Source organism: Falco biarmicus, chromosome 3, assembly GCF_023638135.1.
Source record: "Falco biarmicus isolate bFalBia1 chromosome 3, bFalBia1.pri, whole genome shotgun sequence".
NCBI classification, from domain to species: domain Eukaryota; kingdom Metazoa; phylum Chordata; class Aves; order Falconiformes; family Falconidae; genus Falco; species Falco biarmicus.
The window spans coordinates 57,191,466-57,212,796 of NC_079290.1; the positions used below are offsets into that span (position 1 = coordinate 57,191,466).

Here is a 21,331-nt window from a genome sequence, read left to right on the forward strand (position 1 = left end):
CCAAAAAAGACATTTAAGAGTTAAGTCTTTTGTAAAGACTGCCAAACTGACAAATTCTGGAAATCATGGCAGAGACATTTGCTGATTTGAGACTACTTATTCTACCTGTGGGCTGAATGGGCTAGCCTTGAAATTAAACTAATGTTACTAGATTTTTACAGGCTTAAGCATCTCAATTAAATGTTGCAATAAATGGTTTTTGTGGCAAATGTAATTTAACTAAAATAACTTTTGTCTTTGCTTCATTGAAATGTACGGTTTTGTTTCTTTCTAAGGTGTTTTCAAATAGTTTACTTTATGCAGCTGTAAGCAATGATAGTTTTGTTTTATATTATTCCCCATTTGTGGTAATATATAAGTCTACTGAATCTAGTTGATGGCTCACTTGCATGTAAGCCATTTGCTGAAAGGCCTGAGTTCAAATGTTCAGTTTAACTTTTCACAGTTCAAAAGATATTTGATATTGTACACTGTGTTACATGCACATTTTGTATACTGTTATTTACAGAGGTGGTGTGATGAAACTCTTGGAGGAAAGAGAAGTTGTGTCAGGCAAAGGAAATACTCATTGCAACAGATAATTTTAGTGTAACTTTTATGAATAGTGAAATCATTAGTGAGTCTCAAGAGAGCTTCACTTTTGCCATTGGGACTGAGTAAAGGAAAAGAAAACTTGAGTTTACAGTCTGATAACAAAATGTCTTGTAGGTATAAATTGCATACTGTGTAAGATATGACATGAAGTAATACAAGGGCAAGAAACAGAGCACATTATTTCACTTGAAACTGCCTTTAGAATACTAATCTTGCTGTGTTTGCTGGAATACGAAAGCAAGCTGTGGTTGTGTGACTAGTGGCCTTAGAAGGAGCTGTGAAGTCTAGTTTGTCTCAGAATTCTATTTAAAAAAAAAAAAAAAAGACATATAGGAACATTTTCATCTTTATTTTAGTTCTAATAGAAAACTGTTGAAAATATCTTTTTGTAGTATTAACTGTCCAGACAGCTTGCACCACTATTCTAGAACTTTAAAATAAACTTCCAGATTACAAATAAAATGGGAGTTTCCTTCCTTTATGTTATAGACTGATTGTTCTGTATGCCACTCATCCCCTCTTATTTTATTGTGGTTTACATTGTATATTTGTGGAGCTTCCAAAACCTGCTTCTACTGCCTAAGGTTGTGAGGGTTATTTTCACAAATGTAGAACCTTATTAATTTTCTACCGTATTGAATTAAAAGAATAAAGAAATCACTGGTTGGGAGCCCACTTTGCGACAGGGACTCTGTTTATGTCAAGCCAGTGTCCAAGCTTACAATCAGGCCCCAGGGTAAGCTGCAGAATGCGGTCTTTTTCCACGGGAGCTACCCTGCCTGTCCCTGCCTGTTCATACAGTGGAAGCTGGCTGGGCCCCCCACTGTTAGTGGGAGATAAGGAGCTGCCTGTTTAAATACATTGCAGCCTAATAAACCTTGTTTAACAAATCATAGAATATGGAGGTAAGATTTCCAATGCTGCTGTTACTGTAACATATCGTCTGAAGATAATTGAGAGTTTGTATGTCTCAAGCAGTAAATTGCAATTTGCAACTGCTCACGAGCCCAGTTTACACTATTTAAAAATCCTTAGCTTAGATTGCTTTTCAGATGCTTTTTCCTTAATTCTGTTTTGGCCATAGGTGAGGCTTATGACTGAAAACCATTTAAAATGCTCATATTGTGCTAGCTTTCTTTTGCACGAATGTGAGAATTTTTCATCCAGAAGTGGTGGATCTCCTGTTGTGAGATTACTAGGCAGTAAGTTAACAATAAGTAGAAAATTGGTGTCATGATAATTGCTGCATTTTAGTTCCATGCAGCCTAACTCATCCTCCACTATAGGTCAGTTTTTACCAGGCCAATAAAGCAATGCATTATTTTTTTAAATTCCTGAATATTTTGGTCCTTGTGTGAAATAATTTGTCAGAATTTACAATTTTAATATAACGTATTGAAATCAGCTAGTGGTATGCTGCATTGTAAAGGGATGGCTTTACATTAGACAGTAATGCCACAGAGTATTTATTCAAAGCTATGTTTGTTCCTGTTGTGGTAATAGTCTTACTCAATTTTAATTGTACATATGCTGCTCTTGTTTTAGATAACAGCCAGTGTAGGTAGAAATCTAATGGTTATTTTCTGTCATCTGCCTGATCACTTTTTTAAAATATGAGCTTTAAAAATGACATTTCTCCTTCTTTCTCTTGCCCTGTCCTTACTTCTTTCTAGACTTTGCTTTTAGGCCTAGAATACTATTTATGAAAATAAAATATTGTTGCATAATTAATTTTATTAGAAGCATGTCTGGTTTAGAAGATGTTCCTTGCTTTTAGAAATACTGAAGCATGAAGCTTTTCCATGTAATCCCATGCCAATGTTGACCCACATGGATTAAAATAGCTTGTTTTAATCTTTGACCAAATTTGGAATTAGAATATCTGCCCATTGGGAGTCTGTAAATTATTGTAGTTTGTAGAGTGACGGGTTTATATAAATAATTGCAACGTTTCCCACTGCATGTTTTAAATTAAAATCTACTTTTTGAGTATTAGAAGTAATAAAAGTACAGAAAATGGAAAGCGAATTTTTTTAAAAAAATATTTTCTTAAAGTGTCTTATGTGTGTAACTTATGATATTTTTTCGGATGTGATGGATATTTATCCAGAAATAATAATTTTGTACCAATCAGTTTACAAGCAAGATCTTTCTGGATATAAAATTTCTGTAGGATTTTTTTGCAGGTAATTATTTTTAAAGAAATTACCGAATTAAGATCTCTGGTAATTTGATTGTACAGTAGAGTCATTGCATTATGTTTATGTGAGGTTTTGGTTACTATGGTAATGAGAACGAAGTCATACATTCTGCACAGAGGTTTCTAATAGGAAGGTAGATTCAAAAGGAAGTCTGCTCTTCAAGCAGCACATCTTCTAAAAATTATGAAAAATTGAAATGACATGAATGGCTTTAATTAAATTCATTATATATGAAATGTGAATTTTGTTTTATGTAGATAAAGACACGGTAAATAAAATGAGAGATCTGCGTATGAAAGCTGAAGATTATGAAGTAGTGAAGGTGATCGGTAGAGGGGCATTTGGGGAGGTTCAGTTGGTAAGTTATGTTTCTGTTTGTACATTTGAATGTATTCTGTAGTATTTGCTCATGCAGCTGTTGCTGAATACAGTGTTCAGAAGATGCAGTCTTGTAATATTAAAACCTTTAGCTCAGTGAAATTTTGGTTCTTTTTATCTCATGGAAATGTGTTTTGAGAATGTCGTATTTCAGTACTCTCAAAGCGCATAAGTAGTTGTTTTGCATTGTAGTAGTGCTTCTCTATTAAAATAATCAAGAAAATTAGCCTTTGCCACCGTATACATGGACAATTGAACAAATCTTCAGGACTAGAAGAATTTCTGCCAGGTCAGGGTCTACACCAGATTTTTGTGGACATAGTTCTCACAGATGAGAGATGTCGTATGTTGTTTGAGACAGATTAGCAACAAGGCTTGTTCATGCTTCATGAAATTGAGAACTGGTGGGAGAAACTGGAAATACAGCAGCAAGTATACATGTCTGCTAATGAACTCTGGAAAATGCTTGTAGTTTTAACTTTATAGTATTTAACAGGTGCCAATATTTGTCCTTTTAAAGACACATACCTACAAATTACGAAGCGACTGTTATGCCTATGGACTTTTATGTTAAATAGTTCTAGCAAGTATTTTAAGAGCAATGCATATATTGTCAGATAATGGAATGTAATTATTCTGTAGACCTACAGTATATAATTTTTTACAATAATGTGAAGAGTCTTATAAAACTTGTTAAGCAGTGAGGCAGGGAAAGTAATATATGCAGTGGTATTCTTCATATGTTAATGTAGCAAGCTAAATCTGTCCTGTGTGTCACATTTGTCGTCATAGGTAAGGCATAAATCCTCAAGGAGAGTGTATGCTATGAAGCTTCTCAGCAAATTTGAGATGATAAAAAGATCAGATTCTGCATTCTTCTGGGAAGAAAGGGACATTATGGCTTTTGCTAATAGTCCCTGGGTTGTTCAGGTATAGTGATACTCTTTTAAAAATACTGTCATTGTAGAATAGTTTTATTACAACACTGCACGACTGGGAATTACATGTTTTCATTTTTAGCTTTTCAAAGTCCCTTTTTGTTTGTACTGGTCTGGTAGGGAAATACGTTATTAACATTAAGAATGCTGTACACAACAAATAGCAGATATTACACACTTCAAAATTGTATATTTTTATAACATTTCCAAGATAAGCTATTCTGTTTATTATTAAAACTCTTTGCCAGATATATATTGATGAGCTGGCCTTACAGTAATTCTTTGAAGTATCCAGCATACTGGAAAGTTATTCTTAAGGCACAGCTGCTGTATGTCCTAATTTTTGTGTGTATATTTGGCTGCAAATTACACCTGCTCAGGTTGTTTTTTTCCTTATTTCAGTCTTATCACTGACAATTTTCTGGGGGGCATTGCTGCCTTTGAAGTTAAAAGAGCGTGCCTGAAGCAGTCAACATGCATTGTGTGTGCACATGTTAACTTGTTAATTTAAAATGTTCTTGCCCTTAACCATGTAAATTCTTTTGTTAGATTAGAATTAAAAAAATGATTCAAGATTTACTTAGGTCAAATAGATAACTACATTTCAATCTGTCTGTGAGTGATTGTCCAGAATAGTGCTTTCATGATTTTCAAAATGTTTTAAGTTACAAAACTTAAATCTGCTTGTACTACCCATGTTGAACAGAGCATTGACAACTGTAAGGGAAATATTTTTACTTAATTAAAATTTAAGCTCACTTTCTATACAATAAATACAGAATAATAAATATTTAATAATAACACAGATAGAATTGGGAAGATATTCACAGTACAGTAGTTTCATGTTTATGTATTTGCCAACTATTGTCCCAGGGAATAAGGAAGCATTTTGTCTTCTCATGCAATGAGCATTCTTTGAAATGATCTCAAAATTTATTGCACCAAAGTCACTGAACTTTGACTGTAACCAGGACTCTTCTACTTCCCTTGTAATATAAAGGGACTGAAGATGTGGCTGAAATTTACTCTGGAGATTAGTTCCTTTTTAGGAGTTCTGTTGTTTGATACAAAGTTGCTGGAGTAATTGTAGCAATTCTCTTACTCTGTGAAACAGTTTGCTCAGAAATTCCTTTAATTTCCAACAAGCAAAAGATTAAAGGTAACTGGAACTTGGCTTTTGTTTATTTCTTTTTTAGTTATTTTACGCATTCCAAGATGACCGTTACCTTTACATGGTGATGGAATACATGCCTGGTGGGGACCTTGTAAATCTAATGAGCAACTACGATGTTCCAGAGAAATGGGCAAGATTTTATACTGCTGAAGTTGTACTTGCATTAGATGCAATTCACTCAATGGGTTTTATACACAGGTAAAAAAGAAAAAAGTGTTGTTACATAGTGTTTTATTCCTGGTGCTGCTAGGATGACTTCAGTTAATTGTTTAGGCAGTTTTAAAATTTATGATGTTACTGCTTCATTATTATGTCATAATTATTCCATCTGACAACTTCAAAGGTTCTTGCCATCAGAAACTACAAGTCTGAGGTGATACAGTCAAAGTAAAGGTTTTCAGCAGGCTGATGTTCTTCTGTTTGGGAAATAATAAAATTGTCCCACTTTACCAAGCTCTCTTGAGCTGAAGTGGTATCAACGTATTCACCCCAAAATGGTTCTTCTGAACAGAAAAACATGATTTAGGAATTTGATCGCGGTAGTATCCACTGTTAGGAATTGCTAATTCTTTGTTCTGCGTTTGAAGTCTCAGTAACCCATTAAGCAAGAATTTGTGAACGATATGAGGAAAATCTCCCAGCCATATGTTTTCTTGTGAGGGGCAAGATGGAAAATTGGGGTGTAGAGCAAAGGGATTTGGCTTAGTTTCATATTATGTGCTTGCCCTAAACTGAAATGTAGTCACTTGGATAGGTTGAGAAGTTTTCTTTTTGATATTTGAACTTTCATCTGTTGTTAGTTATTAATTGCATTAACTAGGAACAAAAGAATAATTTTTTCAACAGAAAATGCAGGAAAAGTTAGTAAGACATAATATATAAATCCTCAATTTGTAACTCAGCCAGAAGATCCATGTTAACACATAAGCTTTTGCGAAACTACTAATCTATTGCTCGAGTAGAATATAGAGCATCATTAATTATGTAGCTACGCTACATGTAATGGATAAATTATCTGGCTGAATGAACCATTTGTACATGTATTTTGCAAGCTTTAGGAAGCAGGCATTCGAAATTGCCAGCAGCACAGTGATTTTTTTTCCTGAATATTTAGATTATTTTGACACCAGCAGATTTTTTGGAATTTGTTTTCCACTGGAGTTAGTCTGTTAATATCTGAGGAATCAAAGGAAATTGGTGAAAATGTGGGCCCACTGCTTAATGCATCAGGGACCTATTGACAAAGGACATGGAAACAGCAGAGGCTGCCATCGTTGTTGATAAGGTCTGCTTTCAGGCCTCTTGGGTTCCTGTGCCTAGTGGCAGAGCTTGGGAGAGTGAAGTATTACCGTGGCAGAGGAAGATCAAGGTGAGTTCCAGTCATGCAAACTGGACATACACATGTCCAAGGCACCAGGTGGGATATACCGAGCGTCATGAGGGAACTAGCCAGTACCCTTATGATATCGCTCTCTTGTCACCTTTGAATGGTTGCAGCAATTGGGAGATTCCTGGTGGCTGGAAAGAAGCAAATGTCACACCCATCTTGCCCCAGGAAGGGCAAGGTGGGGAGGATCAGGGGAAGTGCAGGCTGACTAGCCTAAGGGCAGTCTTTGGGAATCTTACTGAGTAAATTCTCAGGAAACCTTTTCCAAGCATGTGAATGGGAAGGTGATTGGGAACAGCCTGCATGGATTTACAAAGGGTGAAGTGTGCCTTGCCAGCCCTGTTGCCTTCTGTGATGATATGATGGGCTCCACTGATGAGGTGAGAGCAATGTCTGTTGTTTGTCTTGACTTTAGCAAGGTTTTTGACCTTCCAAATTGGAAAGATACAGTTTGAATAGGTAGAACAATGTCCAGCCAACTGTCAGCTACCAGCAGTTCCTCAGAGGGCTGATACCCATGTCAGCACTATGTTTTCATTCACGACATGAACGGTGTTCAGGTGAGACAGCATCAGTCGTCAGCTGCCCAGCAGGACTTTATAGAAGAGCCAGACTTGAAGGTGCACACCGAAAAGATGAAGGTCAATGGATGACACTAGTTGCAGCAAAGGAATGTCTAGCTATTAATTAGGAAATATTTTTTCACTATGAGGGCAATCAGACAGTGGAGGAGAGTTCTAGAGAGGTTGTGGAGTCTCCATCCTTGAAAGAAATTCAAAACTTGACTGGATTTGACCCTGAGGAACCTATTATAACTTTGAAGTTGACTCAAACTTTGTTAGCTGTACTTTGATAAGGCATTTAATGAGAGATCTTACAAAAATTCCTCCCAACCAAAATTATTCTGTGAGTATAATGATACATTTCCACTGCACTTCATTTGACAGTTATGGTCAGAGGTCTCCTTTGAGGTCCTGAAATATACTTTCTTGTGAAATTCATGTTATGCTTTCTTGATAATAGTTTCCTACTATTATTCTGCTTCAGTAAGTATATTTAATAACATCAAATGTGCTGAACTTTACCAGTTACTTTATGAAAACTTTTTTTCTGTAATGGAAGTACTTTGTGGAAAAATGGGTTAAGGCAATACTCCTTTTGAGGCACACAAAAATACTTGTTCACGTTAATATAATTCTGAAAATTCATAGCTTCTGAGAAGAAGCTGTGTTTTCAAGGTTTGTTTACGGTAGCTAACTCAGAAGAAGAATGGTTGGTTTTTTTTCTGTAGGTGGATCCTAGCAGAGAGGTACTTAAACCAGTGAGTGTTTTTCAGGAACTTGATAATGTCCAGATTTGTTATATTTGGTAACTTAAAGCTGTGTTCTTGCATCCATTACAGTATTTTAAAATGTTGTAGTTCAGTAGTCAGTAGAAAGGACCAAATAGTGGTGCTTTCATGTTAGTGTTTTTCCTTGTAACATTGAATCTGAAAAAATACTTTTATTGCTTTCATAAGTTAAATTGTTTTTATTTCCTTTTAAAAGATTATGGTTTTCTTCTTTCAGAGATGTGAAGCCTGATAATATGCTGCTAGATAAAGCTGGTCATTTAAAACTAGCAGATTTTGGTACTTGTATGAAGATGAACAAGGTAAGCATATGTTTTTTATTTTGCTTATCTGTTTGTGAAAGAAAAACATATTTAAAAGTGAAAAGGAAATATACTGAAAACTTTTTAGCTAGATGAGGAGAGTCAGGTTCCACTCTGTTCCCATTACTGTTCTTTATGCAACCTATTCAATGACAATGTAGAATGCAGAAATGGTTATTGAATTATGGACTGTATCCATTTCTATACAGTTTCCTAGAGAAACTTTCTGAAGTCAAGCCTTTGATTGTCTCTAGATTCTCTGGATTATTTCTTGGAGTCTTTGGTTATCAGAAGTTAATGCAAATAAGTGAGATTATTTTTAGGTAGTGAGTAATGAAAGAATCAAAATTAACGTATGGGTTGCTGAATTCCGGTTGTACTTATTAGCCATGTGATGAGGTAGGAAAATGGTAAATCTGAAGGAAACAGGTTAAAGAACATCGTATTTTTAAAAACTATGTCCTGAGGTCACTAAAAATTTACTTTGCAACAATTTCTTCATGTATTGTGAAGCACTGTTGTTCCCTACACAAAACTCAGATTGGTTTGTGCCAGCCTGCGCATATATATGAAGAAAACAGTCTGAAATTTGTGGTATTTAACAGAATCTCTGTACTATGTATATTATGTTCTCAACACGTTCCAGGAGCTTTTGAGTACATCACTGTGTTTGGTGCCTTTTATTCATGGCAAAGCAGCTAATGAAAACAAAGGGCAGGTTATGTGTACAAATTCAAGAATTTCCTCAAGTCACAAACAGTTCAGTGGAATAACTGATACAAAATTTGGATTTATTTTAACTTAATGCAGATTTATCTTTGATTGTGTTCGTAACAATGAGTAATTTTGAAGTACAGAAAAACATTATCCTAGGGTTTAAGCGGTAAGTGTCGAAAAAGAAAAAAAATATTACAAAACTCTGCTGTATATTAGCATTACCGAAGGAAACTTCTGTCAACAACACCTTACATTTTGTGCTGTTGTGAACAAAGCTGGGTAGTCATGATCCCAGTCTTGAGTTCCTCTGTTTTTTTCAAAGAGAAAAGTTACTCTGTGGGAGAGAAACTGCTCAGCATAGGAACTTAATTTAGGTGCATTCTGGGTTTGCTGCATATGCAACACTGGGTTTATATTTGTTATATTTACTTAGTTGTATATTTTCATGCAAGTTTTCCTTGCATAACAAAATCCATTTTTATAAATGGATTGCATAAAAAGATCCATTTCTGGGAATGGTATAGGATTATTTCAGAAGTGCTTGAATGGCACTGGAAAAGGAGTGCGTGGTTGCAGCTTCAGCATTCTGGATGCGAGCTCCAGTGCAATTGATCTCTGTTCTACCAGCCCTTCTCAGGAGTGGGAAGAACAGTCAAGTGTTCTTCTCAGTTGTTACCTGTTTTGAATTCTGTCTGCTTAGAGTTTTAAGGTCTTGTCTACATTTAGTCTTCCCAGCCTTAAGTGTATTGGGTTGGAGGCGAAAAACTTGCACTTTAGCTGATTCTGTCAGCAAAATCCCTGATGATATCCCATGATTCTAACAGGAGCTTTCCCTTTTTACAGTACATCCTGTCAGTATATGACACATTCATACTGACATGAGCAGGAGAGGCTGTGCAGTGTTTACAGGGCCTAGATAAAATTCTGATTGTTTCTGTGCTATTAACTGAGGTTTTTGAAGTGACTTTAACTGTGTTTGACAGATCTGGTGCTTTGTTCTGGTTTTAGTAGCTTAGAATTTGAAAATGTTAAAATACCCATTCAAAAAACAATGTTTGAGGAAAGTTGACGCTGATCTGGTGATGTTGCTTAGGATGCGTAAACTCTTCCTGGATCTTTTATTTGGACTGTTTTCCTCCTTTTTGTAGGAAGGTATGGTACGATGCGATACAGCTGTGGGAACGCCAGACTATATCTCTCCTGAAGTATTGAAGTCCCAGGGTGGCGATGGTTACTATGGGCGAGAATGTGACTGGTGGTCAGTTGGAGTCTTTTTGTATGAGATGCTTGTAGGTGAGTAGTAGGATAATCAGAATTGACTACACTACTTAACTAGACTCCATGTTAAAATCACTGTTGTTTTTAACTGTTTGAGTTATTACTCTTCTGACCTAAGCAGTGGTTTACTGATCCTGGTATTTACAGAATATGTTTAAAAAATATTCTGGCACAGTTCTCGAACGTTGGTTTGTTCACTTAGTTGCTTAGATTATTGCACATGTAATTCAAATGTTACAAATAGAATCTACAATACTTTTGATCTGCTTTTTAATTTCTGTGTTGCTACTTTTCAGGTGATACACCTTTTTATGCAGATTCTTTGGTTGGAACATACAGTAAGATTATGAACCATAAGAACTCCCTTACTTTCCCTGATGACAATGAGATTTCTAAAGAAGCAAAAAATCTTATTTGTGCCTTTTTAACGGATAGGTAAGATTTAAACTTTACTCAAAATGAATGTAGGCCTTTGTTAAGAGAATTTCTTCTCATTTTGAAAGAACATATATATATTTGTTTTTTGTGGGTTTCTAAACTGCTCAAGAGAAGTGAACCTATTACTGTCCTGGGAGGAATGCAGGGTAACTGTTTCCTTTAAATGCTGCTATAGTTAGGTGTTTTTCTGATCTCTGAATGCATTTCTGTTAGTTGAATGTTCTTGTTCATAGAAATTGGGCTTTATTCTTCTCTGAACTACAGCAATGTAAGAAATTGTTGGTCTCTTGCTTGAAGTACAGAAATGCTGTTGTAACTTGTCAGTCAAGAATTTTGTAGAACTTCAGCCTAAGTCTTTAAGTTACTTTGTCTAATCTGAAGTAGCATTTTGTCTAACCTGAAGCAGTAGTTACTAACTGATGTTACTGTGAGGTAGACAGGCAATAGCATCAGTTTCATCTTCTCCAGTCCCAGTATTTGGGAGAGGGTTCACCGATGATTGCTGCTGCTCTTTGTGGTAGTAGCATGTAAGCATGTATAGTGGGGAAAGGCAAGTGCTGCTACTATGGGTACATCAACCTTGTAACTTTAGTTTGAATGTGAAGTGTTACTCCTTAGTAACAGCTACTGTTACATTGATCTGTGTTGCACAGTGGTGAGGAGCATGGAAAATGGATTCGTTTTGGTGAAGCTGAAGCAAAAGATGCATTGCAGGAGTGCCCCTAATGTACTCTTAGCTCTCAGTGGGCATTCAAGATCAGGGTAGAGTTAACCCACAGGAAGCCCATCTGAAATGGGTGGATGTTAGGTCTGTTTCACTTTGTGAGTACACTCCTGTTGTACCCATGCTACTTCTAGAAGCGTAACCTTTGCTTGAGAACTGGTGCTGTGAAGGAGGGCTGTTGCATTTGCTGGGCTGCATGCGATTAAAACAACAGCACGATCTCCTAGAAAAAATGGAACCTGCCTGCTGCATGGCAGGTGCCTAGCCAGTCTGTGATGGTGTGAACAGTAGCAGCAGGGCTTTTTATAGTCAAGATTTAAAACCAGACCCTATTCTGAAATGTAGCTGCTGTGCTCCTGTATAGATCTTCATATGAAAGCTTTGAGATATGTGTACTTTTTACTTTGGTTTGTAATTTTTTTGTCTGTACTGTTTTGGAGGTAATTTTTTGTCTGTATTGTTAGATTCTGCTTTAAACTGAGTCTTTGCTTCAGAATAGTTTATGTAATATCCCATGTTTAACCAAAACACTCTTTAACAGGGAAGTGAGGCTAGGAAGAAATGGCGTAGAAGAAATTAAACGGCACCTTTTCTTCAAAAATGATCAGTGGGCTTGGGAAACTCTCAGAGACAGTAAGTATAATGCTGTTCTCTGAGACAATGATCTGGCTTACTTATGTATCACGTTAGCAAAAGGACTGCCATATTTCTTTTAATGGAATTTAAAGTTTTACTTACCCTGTACCAATGAAAGACATTTCTTAGTCACTTGAGTAATACAATGATTATTATCATACTATTCTGCTTTTTTTCTAGCTGTAGCACCAGTTGTGCCTGACTTAAGTAGTGACATTGACACGAGTAATTTTGATGACCTTGAAGAAGACAAAGGAGAGGAAGAAACTTTTCCTATACCAAAAGCTTTTGTGGGCAACCAGCTTCCCTTTGTAGGATTTACATACTACAGCAACCGTCGGTATGTATGCAGAAAGCAAGCTAATGATGTGTTCTTTTGTCAACGTTATTTCTGACTCTTACCAACCAGCATTTAGATACAAGCCTATTCAGATTCCTACTAATGATTCAGATTCCTAATAAATTACACTCTTTTGACACTTCAGTATCGATAACCAGCACTGCTAGTCATCAGTGTCTTAAAATATCACACTGACTTTGTGAATGTCTTATTCTGTGTTAAGAATATTATACAGTGGTGCTGCAGAATCTAAGCCAGAAAAATCCACTGTTGCTGCTACTAGGCAGAGCTGCCTGCAGACCACTGAGTTATGTATGTAGAGTCATGAATCAGGGATATGAATGTCACTTTGTTTCACCGCAAATTACTGTTCCTGAGCTGTATATGAAGATTCCATACTTTACATCAGTGTTTTAGCATGTGATAAATCAAACTTTGGCTTACTAGAAATAAATTATTTTCTACTTGCTTGTTATCTGTGTCATAGTTCTTCTTTTTTTTTTTCTCCTAAAGCACTCATCCACTGCAGCGTGAGATTGTGATGCCTTATGCTTTTTACTGTTGCTTGGAAGACTTCAGATTACATCAGTTAAAATTATATTAATTCATACTTCCAGCAGTCATTATTGTTGTAGACACTATGGTTAGTTATATCTAAATTAAAAAAAAAATCTCAGTAACTTCTCTTTGAAAGCTGCTTTTAATTGTGGTGGGTGTCAGTCAAGCTTAAAATGGGCTAAAACTTATAGTAGATCATGTCGGATAGAGACTATTAGTTTTAATAGCATTTCTGGGTAGGAAAGCTTGAAAGGAAATAAATCTGGTTTTTGTCCTTGCATAGAGGAGGAACCACTTTTCCAAGCCTGTGGTGAAATTCTTTCCATCTCTGCAAAGAGTTGGATTTGTTGTTGCTTTCTACATAGTAAGGCACAGAAGGACTTGCAAGCTTTGCACAGTTTGTGTGAGTTCAGCAGTTCAGAGATTTCACCTACTGTTCTGATTTTTAGTCTATAATTTTAAAAAGTCTTAATTTCTGCCTTGAAGGAAGATTTTGGAATATATTATCAAGAAGGTGAAGTAGCATACAGAAGCTTGTTAATAACAAAATTTCTTCACTCCCCCTCTTTCTTTTTGAGGAGCAGTATCAGGACTTCAGAGACCTAAGTGGCTGTGTTTTGCTGTCATTGAAGAACTCTGCTACTAAATACTATCATAATTTTGTAGGCTTACTAGAACTAAAGTGCTGTCCTAGAATTTAATTTTGTCCCATAATACTCCACTGGTGTGATAGTCTTGAAAAGTCTGAGATGACCATTCATATTTGCTAAACTTGTAATCCTAATTTTTATTCCCTTTTTGTACTGAAAATAGTTCAAACATTTTAAAAAATTGCATATTTAGAAAAAAGTTGCACATTTATCTTTCCCCCCTCACTCATTTTCATCTTATTCCTGTATGCTGGAGAGTTTAAAGAAACAGAAATCTAGGAAAATGATGTGGCTTCTGTCATTAAAGGAAGTAGTACTATCTTCTAATATAAAATACTTTCTACAGCTGTAATCTCATTGATTATAAACTAGGAAATACAGTTATTTATTACTGAACTTCACCTATAACACAGATTTTGGAATACTAGCTGAGAACGCTTTGTAGCCCTTTCTGGCTTGTGTGTTCTCTTCTGGATTCTGATGGAGCTGGTGCTGTGCCTGTTTTAAGTATCACATTCTCATTGCTCAGCAGCCCTAATGTGGAAAGTACGGTGGCTTTTTGCAGTCAAGACAGCAAGTCCCTTTCTGTAGGAAACTGTTCGATTTCCTCTTCATCATTTGATTGTCTGAAAGCAGTCTTGGTGTTTAATTTGACTGTGGTTTGGAGATGTCTTTTGATTTTACCCTCCTTGATCTTTTGGAGAGGTTTTTGTATATGTGAAAATATGCATGTGAAACAAAAAAGATGTGTCTATCTTCCTCAGTTCATGTGTTGGAGTGTTTTTCCTCACATAGTCTGATGCAGTTAGAGACACTTTATGTCTCTCTGGATCAGTTAATCGGGCCAAGAATATCACATCAAATACCAAAGGAATTTGAAGATAATCATTTGTATTTATTTGCCTGACTTTTCAGAATCATGACAAACAGAAATTTGTGGTATTTTTAGAAAACACTTACATAAAATAAGAACACTGGCTTCAGGGAAAACTTTTTGTGTGTGGAACTCTTAGTAACTTTGTTAGAAGTTACACAATCTGTGCAGAGTTCGCTTCATTGCTGCTACTTGCTGCATAAGTGCCTGAGTAAATATTTGTGGGATGGAAGCCAATGAGAGTGTTGTAACTGTGGAAAGCAAAAATTTTTTTAATGGTTATTAAAAAAGTGGTTGCATTAGTATTTGGCAGAAATCCTTTTTTTCTGGAGGTCTTCTACTGCAGCTTTCTACTTTACCCTTTACAATAAACGATGTGAAGTTTTCAATTAAATGTGCTTAAATTTTAAAGTATAATGAATACAGAAATGAAACAATCTGATTATGTTACTTTTTGGTTATCCGCATTTTGGAGAAAAAAATCTGAATTTTATGTTTCAGGGTGATTGTATTCTGTTGTTTGTTCTTTTTTTTTTTTTTAACCTTGCTTTTAAACAACTCCTAAAACTTTTTAAAATGTTGTTACAGGTATTTATCTGTCTCTGCAGAAAATTCCAATGATAACAGAACAAGCTCCAGTGTGGACAAAAGTGTGGTATGTCTCACTTTTTTGGATCTTAGTAAAAAATCTGTTGCATATATGGGAATAAACTGTTTGAGTTCTAAATATTTCAAATTATTTTAGTGCTTGGAATATGGGAAATTAATGCATAAATTTTAACTGTTTGGTATGGCCTGCCTATTAAAGTTACTGGAAAAACAGAGTTCCAGTTCTTCGTATAAGATTGGTTTTCCTGAATTGGGATAAAACAGCTGAAACTGCATACTCTTTTTGTGGAAACGGATTTCCAGTTCTTATCTTTAGAAATATCGAAGTGTTTGTGCAGTATTTTTAGAGTGCCTTATTGATCCCAGGTGTACGCTGGCTTTGTGGCAACCATGGAGTCTGGACATGAGTGTGATGGAAAGCTTGGGCTTTCCAGCAACCGGCCAGTTTTACCCTGGTGCTGGACTTCCTGTGAGCTAAGTAGCATGTGGCAAGGAATGTACCGAGCCTGGGTATTCTGTGTCTTCCCAAGGGTGCCCCACAAGCTATTGGGAACTGGGGCACTGAGGATCTGCATTTATAGAGGAGTTCACCTAGCAAGAAATGTTCAGGAATACTTTCAGTTACTGCTTCCTAAGCTGCTTTGAAGGGAATTACTGAATGGACTTGGCATAATTAGTGGGATACAGGCACCCTGCATGTAGTTAAAGAACCCTCAAGAGTCCTGTCTGTATTGTCAGGTGTATATGAATGTCTTGTGATTTTAACAGTTTTGGGAGGTGAAGCTCTGGAAGGATATGAGTGTGATATAGGGAGGTTTAAATGGGGGTTTGCATTTACTTTACTGCAAGGTATTTTTACCCCACAGTTCTTTCTCAGCTGTTCTTTTTTCATTACATGCTGCAATGAAAACGGTAAAGTTGACACATAGTTAGCAAATTAATTTGTTCTGGACATATAATACAACATTACCTGGTCTGTTCTGCATTTTGGCATGCTACTGAGTGTCTTCAGGGAGGGACTGAGTGCCAGAAATTTCCAAGAAACTAATTTTGATTTGCAAGTGTGTAAAACTTCACAGAATTAGGCCATGAAGTTGGACAGAAATGGAATTCAATGTCCTTTAACTGAATTTAAAACCTTTTTGAAGATCTGATTATTTACTCTGGTTTCATGCAACCATAACCATCTGTAAGTAGTTCAGATATTAAGAAAGAGGAGATTAACAGATTCTTTTGCACTGGATCTTTGATTTCCTTCATTGTTCAGGGTGCCTAACCAGACACACTATGCTGTGGTGATTGAAAAAAAACAAAAACGAAACAGTGGCAGTTCCAGAGGGATTTTTCTTGGCTTCTCTGCTGTAGGCAAGCTTTGCCATAGTCCTTTCCTCCCCTACCTCCTACTGGAAATGAAAACAGAGAGCGAACTAAAGTATAAAGGAATGCTTTTATATTGAGTCAATTGTAACTCAGGATTTTCTTAAGGTATTATTTAGTCTGTTTACATCAGATTGTGCAAAACTTCTCTGGAAGCCTGTTGTCTCGTAGTAAGATAATTAGACTGCTCAGCTAGCTTAATTAGAGTTCTTAGGGTACAGCACTATAAAACCATCCAGAGACAGAAAGAAGCAAAAGGTGGCAACAGAGATCCAAACTAGCAGGAGTCGGTACAGAAATGCCTCAGTTGCCAGATGTCTTTTTGGACCTGTTCTTCATCCATCCCGTTTAGTTCCTCTATGCAGCCTGTCTGGAAGGGCTATAAAATGAGTAACCAAGAAATGGAGGAGCAACTATGTTGAAAGTTCTTTATTTTTTATTTTTGTGCATTAGCTATGGTCCCTTTTTATTAAAGTGAGAGCTAGCCGTTAAATAGTCTTGCTTCTTGCTTTTTTTCTCAGTGCTTCCTCCCAAGGAGATGAGTGTGTTGTGTGCAGGTCCTCCTTCCTTTTTCCTCAAAGTTTAGATTTAGAGGCAGTCTCTGTGGTCTTCGATTGCAACCATTGTCCCATCCATGTAATTGATTTTCCAGAGCTGTTCTGTAAGTGCTGAGAAGTCTATTTTTTTCCAGTATTTCCTTGCTTTCTCAAGGCTTTGTGATAGGTAGTGGTAAATATGTAGAATAGAATGGCGAATGTATAGAATATGTAGTTTCTGGTTTCTGGTCACTGTATCTCATTCTCTGAAAACTTCAGAGCACCTTAAGGATGTGGAAGAAAGAAAAACGAGGAAATGAGAAAGGATTCCAGTTCTTGAGAGCACCCGAGTGCTCCATACTTTTATTTCCTACTACAATGGGAAGGAGAACAGATTGAAAGTAGGAAGTAAGAAAAATGCCTGCCTGGAAGTAGGCAGAAATTATCTCACCTAGAACTTTATAATTTAATATGGATAAAGCATGCTGTCATAGGTCTCCAAACTGAAATCTTAGTTTATGACTGTACAGTGGACAGTCCTTGTTGAGAACACTTATTGTTGCTATCAAGAAAGAATGGAGACAAGCACAATTTGTCTCCTTTTCATGATCTTAGTGTGCAGTTCTACTTTCTCTAAGCATATTTTGTTGGAAAAGGAAAAAAGGAAGAGACAGATTTAGCAGGAACTGTTTTGTTGCTGTTTTTCTGGGATGATTGTGCAGAACAAGTCAGGCAGTTGTCAGAGTTTTTGAAGTTAAAACAAGGAACAGGAAAACAAAGGGTCAGAACCACTTCAATAAGTTGCTTTGAAGAGAGCTTAGATTAGGACTGTTGATCTTCTCTATGCAGTTTCAAGAGTGTTGAGGGAAATGTGGGAAAGCTAAATAAGGCTGAAATCTTGACAAGATCAGTGAAAAGTTTTAAGACTGAATCAGCATGATCTTGACTTAATGAACTTCCTCAAAGTTGACACTATCTTGTTGTTAATTGAGGTTTTTGCTGATATTGGAGTGGGGTTATTGTGCCGAGAGATCTAGTAGAAAGTAGATACTTTGAGACTACATGAAAAGAATTTATTTCTGATTTTATCCTGCTGGCAAACAGTACATGCTATACAGTAATGTTCTGTATTAACATTGGAAGTTTGTTCCTATTTTCAAACCTCAGTACAGTGCTAGCTATAAAAATGATCTCTGGCTAAATAGATAGTAAGAGCATTTTCTCCCCATTGCTAATAACTGACAAGCCTTGTTCTGCTTCCTGAACTTATTGAGAGCCTGAAGATGTGTTGCAAAATACATGTGGTGGTTCAGGTTAGAAAAAGAGACTAATTAAAATGCTTTCTTACATCTTTGCAGTAATTATCTTTAGTCCAATTCTGAAGGGACTTAAAAGAAAGAGGATTTGACTTAGCTTAACCCTGTGAATTTTGACAGAACTATTCATAAACCTAAAATTTTTTACTCTGCAGATGATGAAAATGTGTAATATCAAAGTTGTTTCTTGTAACTTTTTTAGAATCTTTTTAGGGGGTGTCACGTTTTAATAAGGTAAAGATCTAGCGTTTAGATAGAAGCAAGTAAGCAAGCTGTGATACAACGTAAGCAGCACTGAATATTCTGAATTACTTTTTTAAAGTTTTTAAATTCAATGCATGTTCTTTCATGTACAAATATATATTTAAAGCTGGAAAATATGCAGAAGATGATCTATGAGTTGGAAGAACAACTACATAATGAAATGCAGTTGAAAGATGAAATGGAGCAAAAGTGCAGGTAAGACTTTGAACTTTAATTGTTTACATAGTTTAAATACATCTAACACTTCAGTTTTGTATTACTTTTTTAGTGATTACCAAAATAACGCTAAGAATGGTACTGTAGTTCTCCAAGGGATTTCCAGGCACTGGTTTAAGTCATTCTAAAACAATATTTAAATGCTTTTTTTGAATGTAGTATGAAGAAAATGTTTTGTTTCATTGGCACCCATGTAAAACATAGTCTTTCTGAATACATGAATGTTTGATTTTACCCAGTATCTCTGAATTCAGATGTTTTATTGAACTGAAGTACACAATGATCATGCTGATTTTTTAAAAAACATAAAATACTGTAGATATGGCATATATCGCATTATTAAAAATAACTGTCTGGTTTCTAAATACATGGTACTTGTTGGAAAAAACACATTCCTTTTTTCTCTGGTGACTGATAGATAAGAACAACTATTTGCTTTCTAAAATCTTGATTCTACCGTACTGAAGAAATAGCTACATTACATGAGAAATTGCGTATTTCTTGCAGCTACACTTAGGAACAAACAGTTGGGATTCTTCTTTTCTGATAATCAGCAATTTTTACTCATATTAATGCAAAATAAATTCTCCTTCAGTTAGCTGCTCCTTTTGAAGTCTTTTCCTCAAGGCCTCAATAAAACCAAGAGGCAACACTAGGTGTAGGATATAGGAAGAATTCAGGCTTGTGAATTAGGACTGTAGTGTATAGCTGTATAAGCTGCTTACGTGGGAAATGGTAGCCAAAATGGTCTGGTGGGAGTGTAGGCTGTCACACTGTTGTTTACTTAAACACAACTTCACTGCCCACTCGTTCTGATTGCTTCGCAGGAGGTGTGTTGCTTGAATGATACTCAGTAACTTGTCTTCCTGCAGTACTACTGAAGCTATCAAGAGTACAACCGTGTATTTTCTGTTATATCATACCATTTACTGCAGAGTTAATAGATAAGATATATTGCTGTAACTGCTCCTTTATTGTACCTGCCAAGTAACATTATCTGCGTCCTTTTTTGTTATCTCTTTGAAGAGGGATAGCTAGCTACAAAAATGCAGTGGATGTGTCAGTGTTATTGCCAGTTAACTGAGGCTGTACTACGCACCTAACCTTACTCTCTGTATAGTACTATGGCCTAATATGTTGTTTCAACAGAGACTTCAAAATAATTCAAATATCTTTATCCATAGTAGGGAGCTGCCTACTGTTGAATTAATGAACCAATTTAGATACTTAGAAGGTTCACAACTGGAGGAAGTTTTAGCAGTTCACCAGGGTATTCTAATTTTAAGAATAACCTGTTCTGTACATAAGCTGTTTTTACATTTGCATATTAAGGGATGAAATGTGGCACCTAAACTCTTGCATATATATCCAGCAGCAAAGTTGATAATATATTTTACAAATTACTTCTAATGATTGATTGTTTTCTTCAATTTCAAATGTTTATTACAAAATAGCGTTAGCCAAAATATAAATGTTCACTTCAGTAATGGTCCCAAATCACCAGAAAAATAGTGTATATAACATATATTGCTTAAATTATTTTGTTTTATTTTTAGATCTTCAAACATAAAGCTAGACAAAATAATGAAAGAACTGGATGAAGAGGTAATTTTTTCCTCAATGAAGCCTTCTTAGCTGGGTAAAGCATGTAGATAGTACTTTAATGATGTAAGATATTTCTTCTGTGACTAAAAGAATTCTTCTGAGATGAAATTTGAGACCAAACCATCACATTTCAATATATAGCATTGGGAGATACATTTTTATCCATATACATTTTCAAAAACTTTTCTTTCTGCAAGTCACGCTGAATTCTATTTCCTCTGCTAAATGTTTTGCTTAGTCTTGCTCACTGCAATTTCTCTGCAGTTTATCAGAATCAGTTACTCAAAATTAATATGCAGATCATTTTCTATTGAGTTCTTATGTTGCCTCAATAATTTTAATAATTGCTTACATATAATCATGTTAACAATAACTTTTCTAGTGATTTTGTAGATTTGTCATGTAGAAGTTTAAAAAAAAAAAGCCATCTTTTTTGAAAACCTTTTCAAGGAAGCCAGAAACCCATTCATTGGAAATGATGCATCAGTTTCCTTGATTAATTAGTTGCAGAGATACTAGTTTAGGGATCATTCCTTAAAATGTAAACAGAAAATACCAATGCTTTTAATTTTAGGGAAATCAGAGAAAGAACTTGGAATCAACAGTGTCTCAGATTGAGAAGGAAAAGATGGTATTGCAACATAAGATAAATGACTACCAAAGAAAAATTGAACAAGAGAACGAAAAAAGGCGGAACATGGAAAATGAAGGTATGTCATATTGTCCAAGCATTTGACACTGATGAGGTGTATGATAAGTTTCGGGGAATAATTTACTACCTTAGCATCTTACAGCGCTGTGCAACTTTAAAGGGATCTTTTCAAATAATGGACAAAAATGTTGAGTTTATTTTTATTTGAACGTGGTA

General features: G+C 35.8%; 1 protein-coding gene across 1 annotated transcript in view; it reads left to right on the forward strand.

Moving 5' to 3' along the window:
• The window catches only part of ROCK1 (Rho associated coiled-coil containing protein kinase 1), a 93,132-nt gene that overhangs the window by 33,258 nt on the left and 38,543 nt on the right, over positions 1-21,331 (forward strand). Inside the window, exons 3-14 of the mRNA XM_056330147.1 lie at positions 3,053-3,153; positions 3,966-4,103; positions 5,308-5,483; positions 8,241-8,325; positions 10,191-10,335; positions 10,617-10,755; positions 12,024-12,115; positions 12,299-12,458; positions 15,129-15,195; positions 18,749-18,837; positions 20,415-20,463; positions 21,038-21,173. Of these exons, the coding sequence (XP_056186122.1) occupies positions 3,053-3,153; positions 3,966-4,103; positions 5,308-5,483; positions 8,241-8,325; positions 10,191-10,335; positions 10,617-10,755; positions 12,024-12,115; positions 12,299-12,458; positions 15,129-15,195; positions 18,749-18,837; positions 20,415-20,463; positions 21,038-21,173 (1,377 nt within the window). The remainder of the gene's footprint in view (positions 1-3,052; positions 3,154-3,965; positions 4,104-5,307; positions 5,484-8,240; positions 8,326-10,190; positions 10,336-10,616; positions 10,756-12,023; positions 12,116-12,298; positions 12,459-15,128; positions 15,196-18,748; positions 18,838-20,414; positions 20,464-21,037; positions 21,174-21,331) is intronic.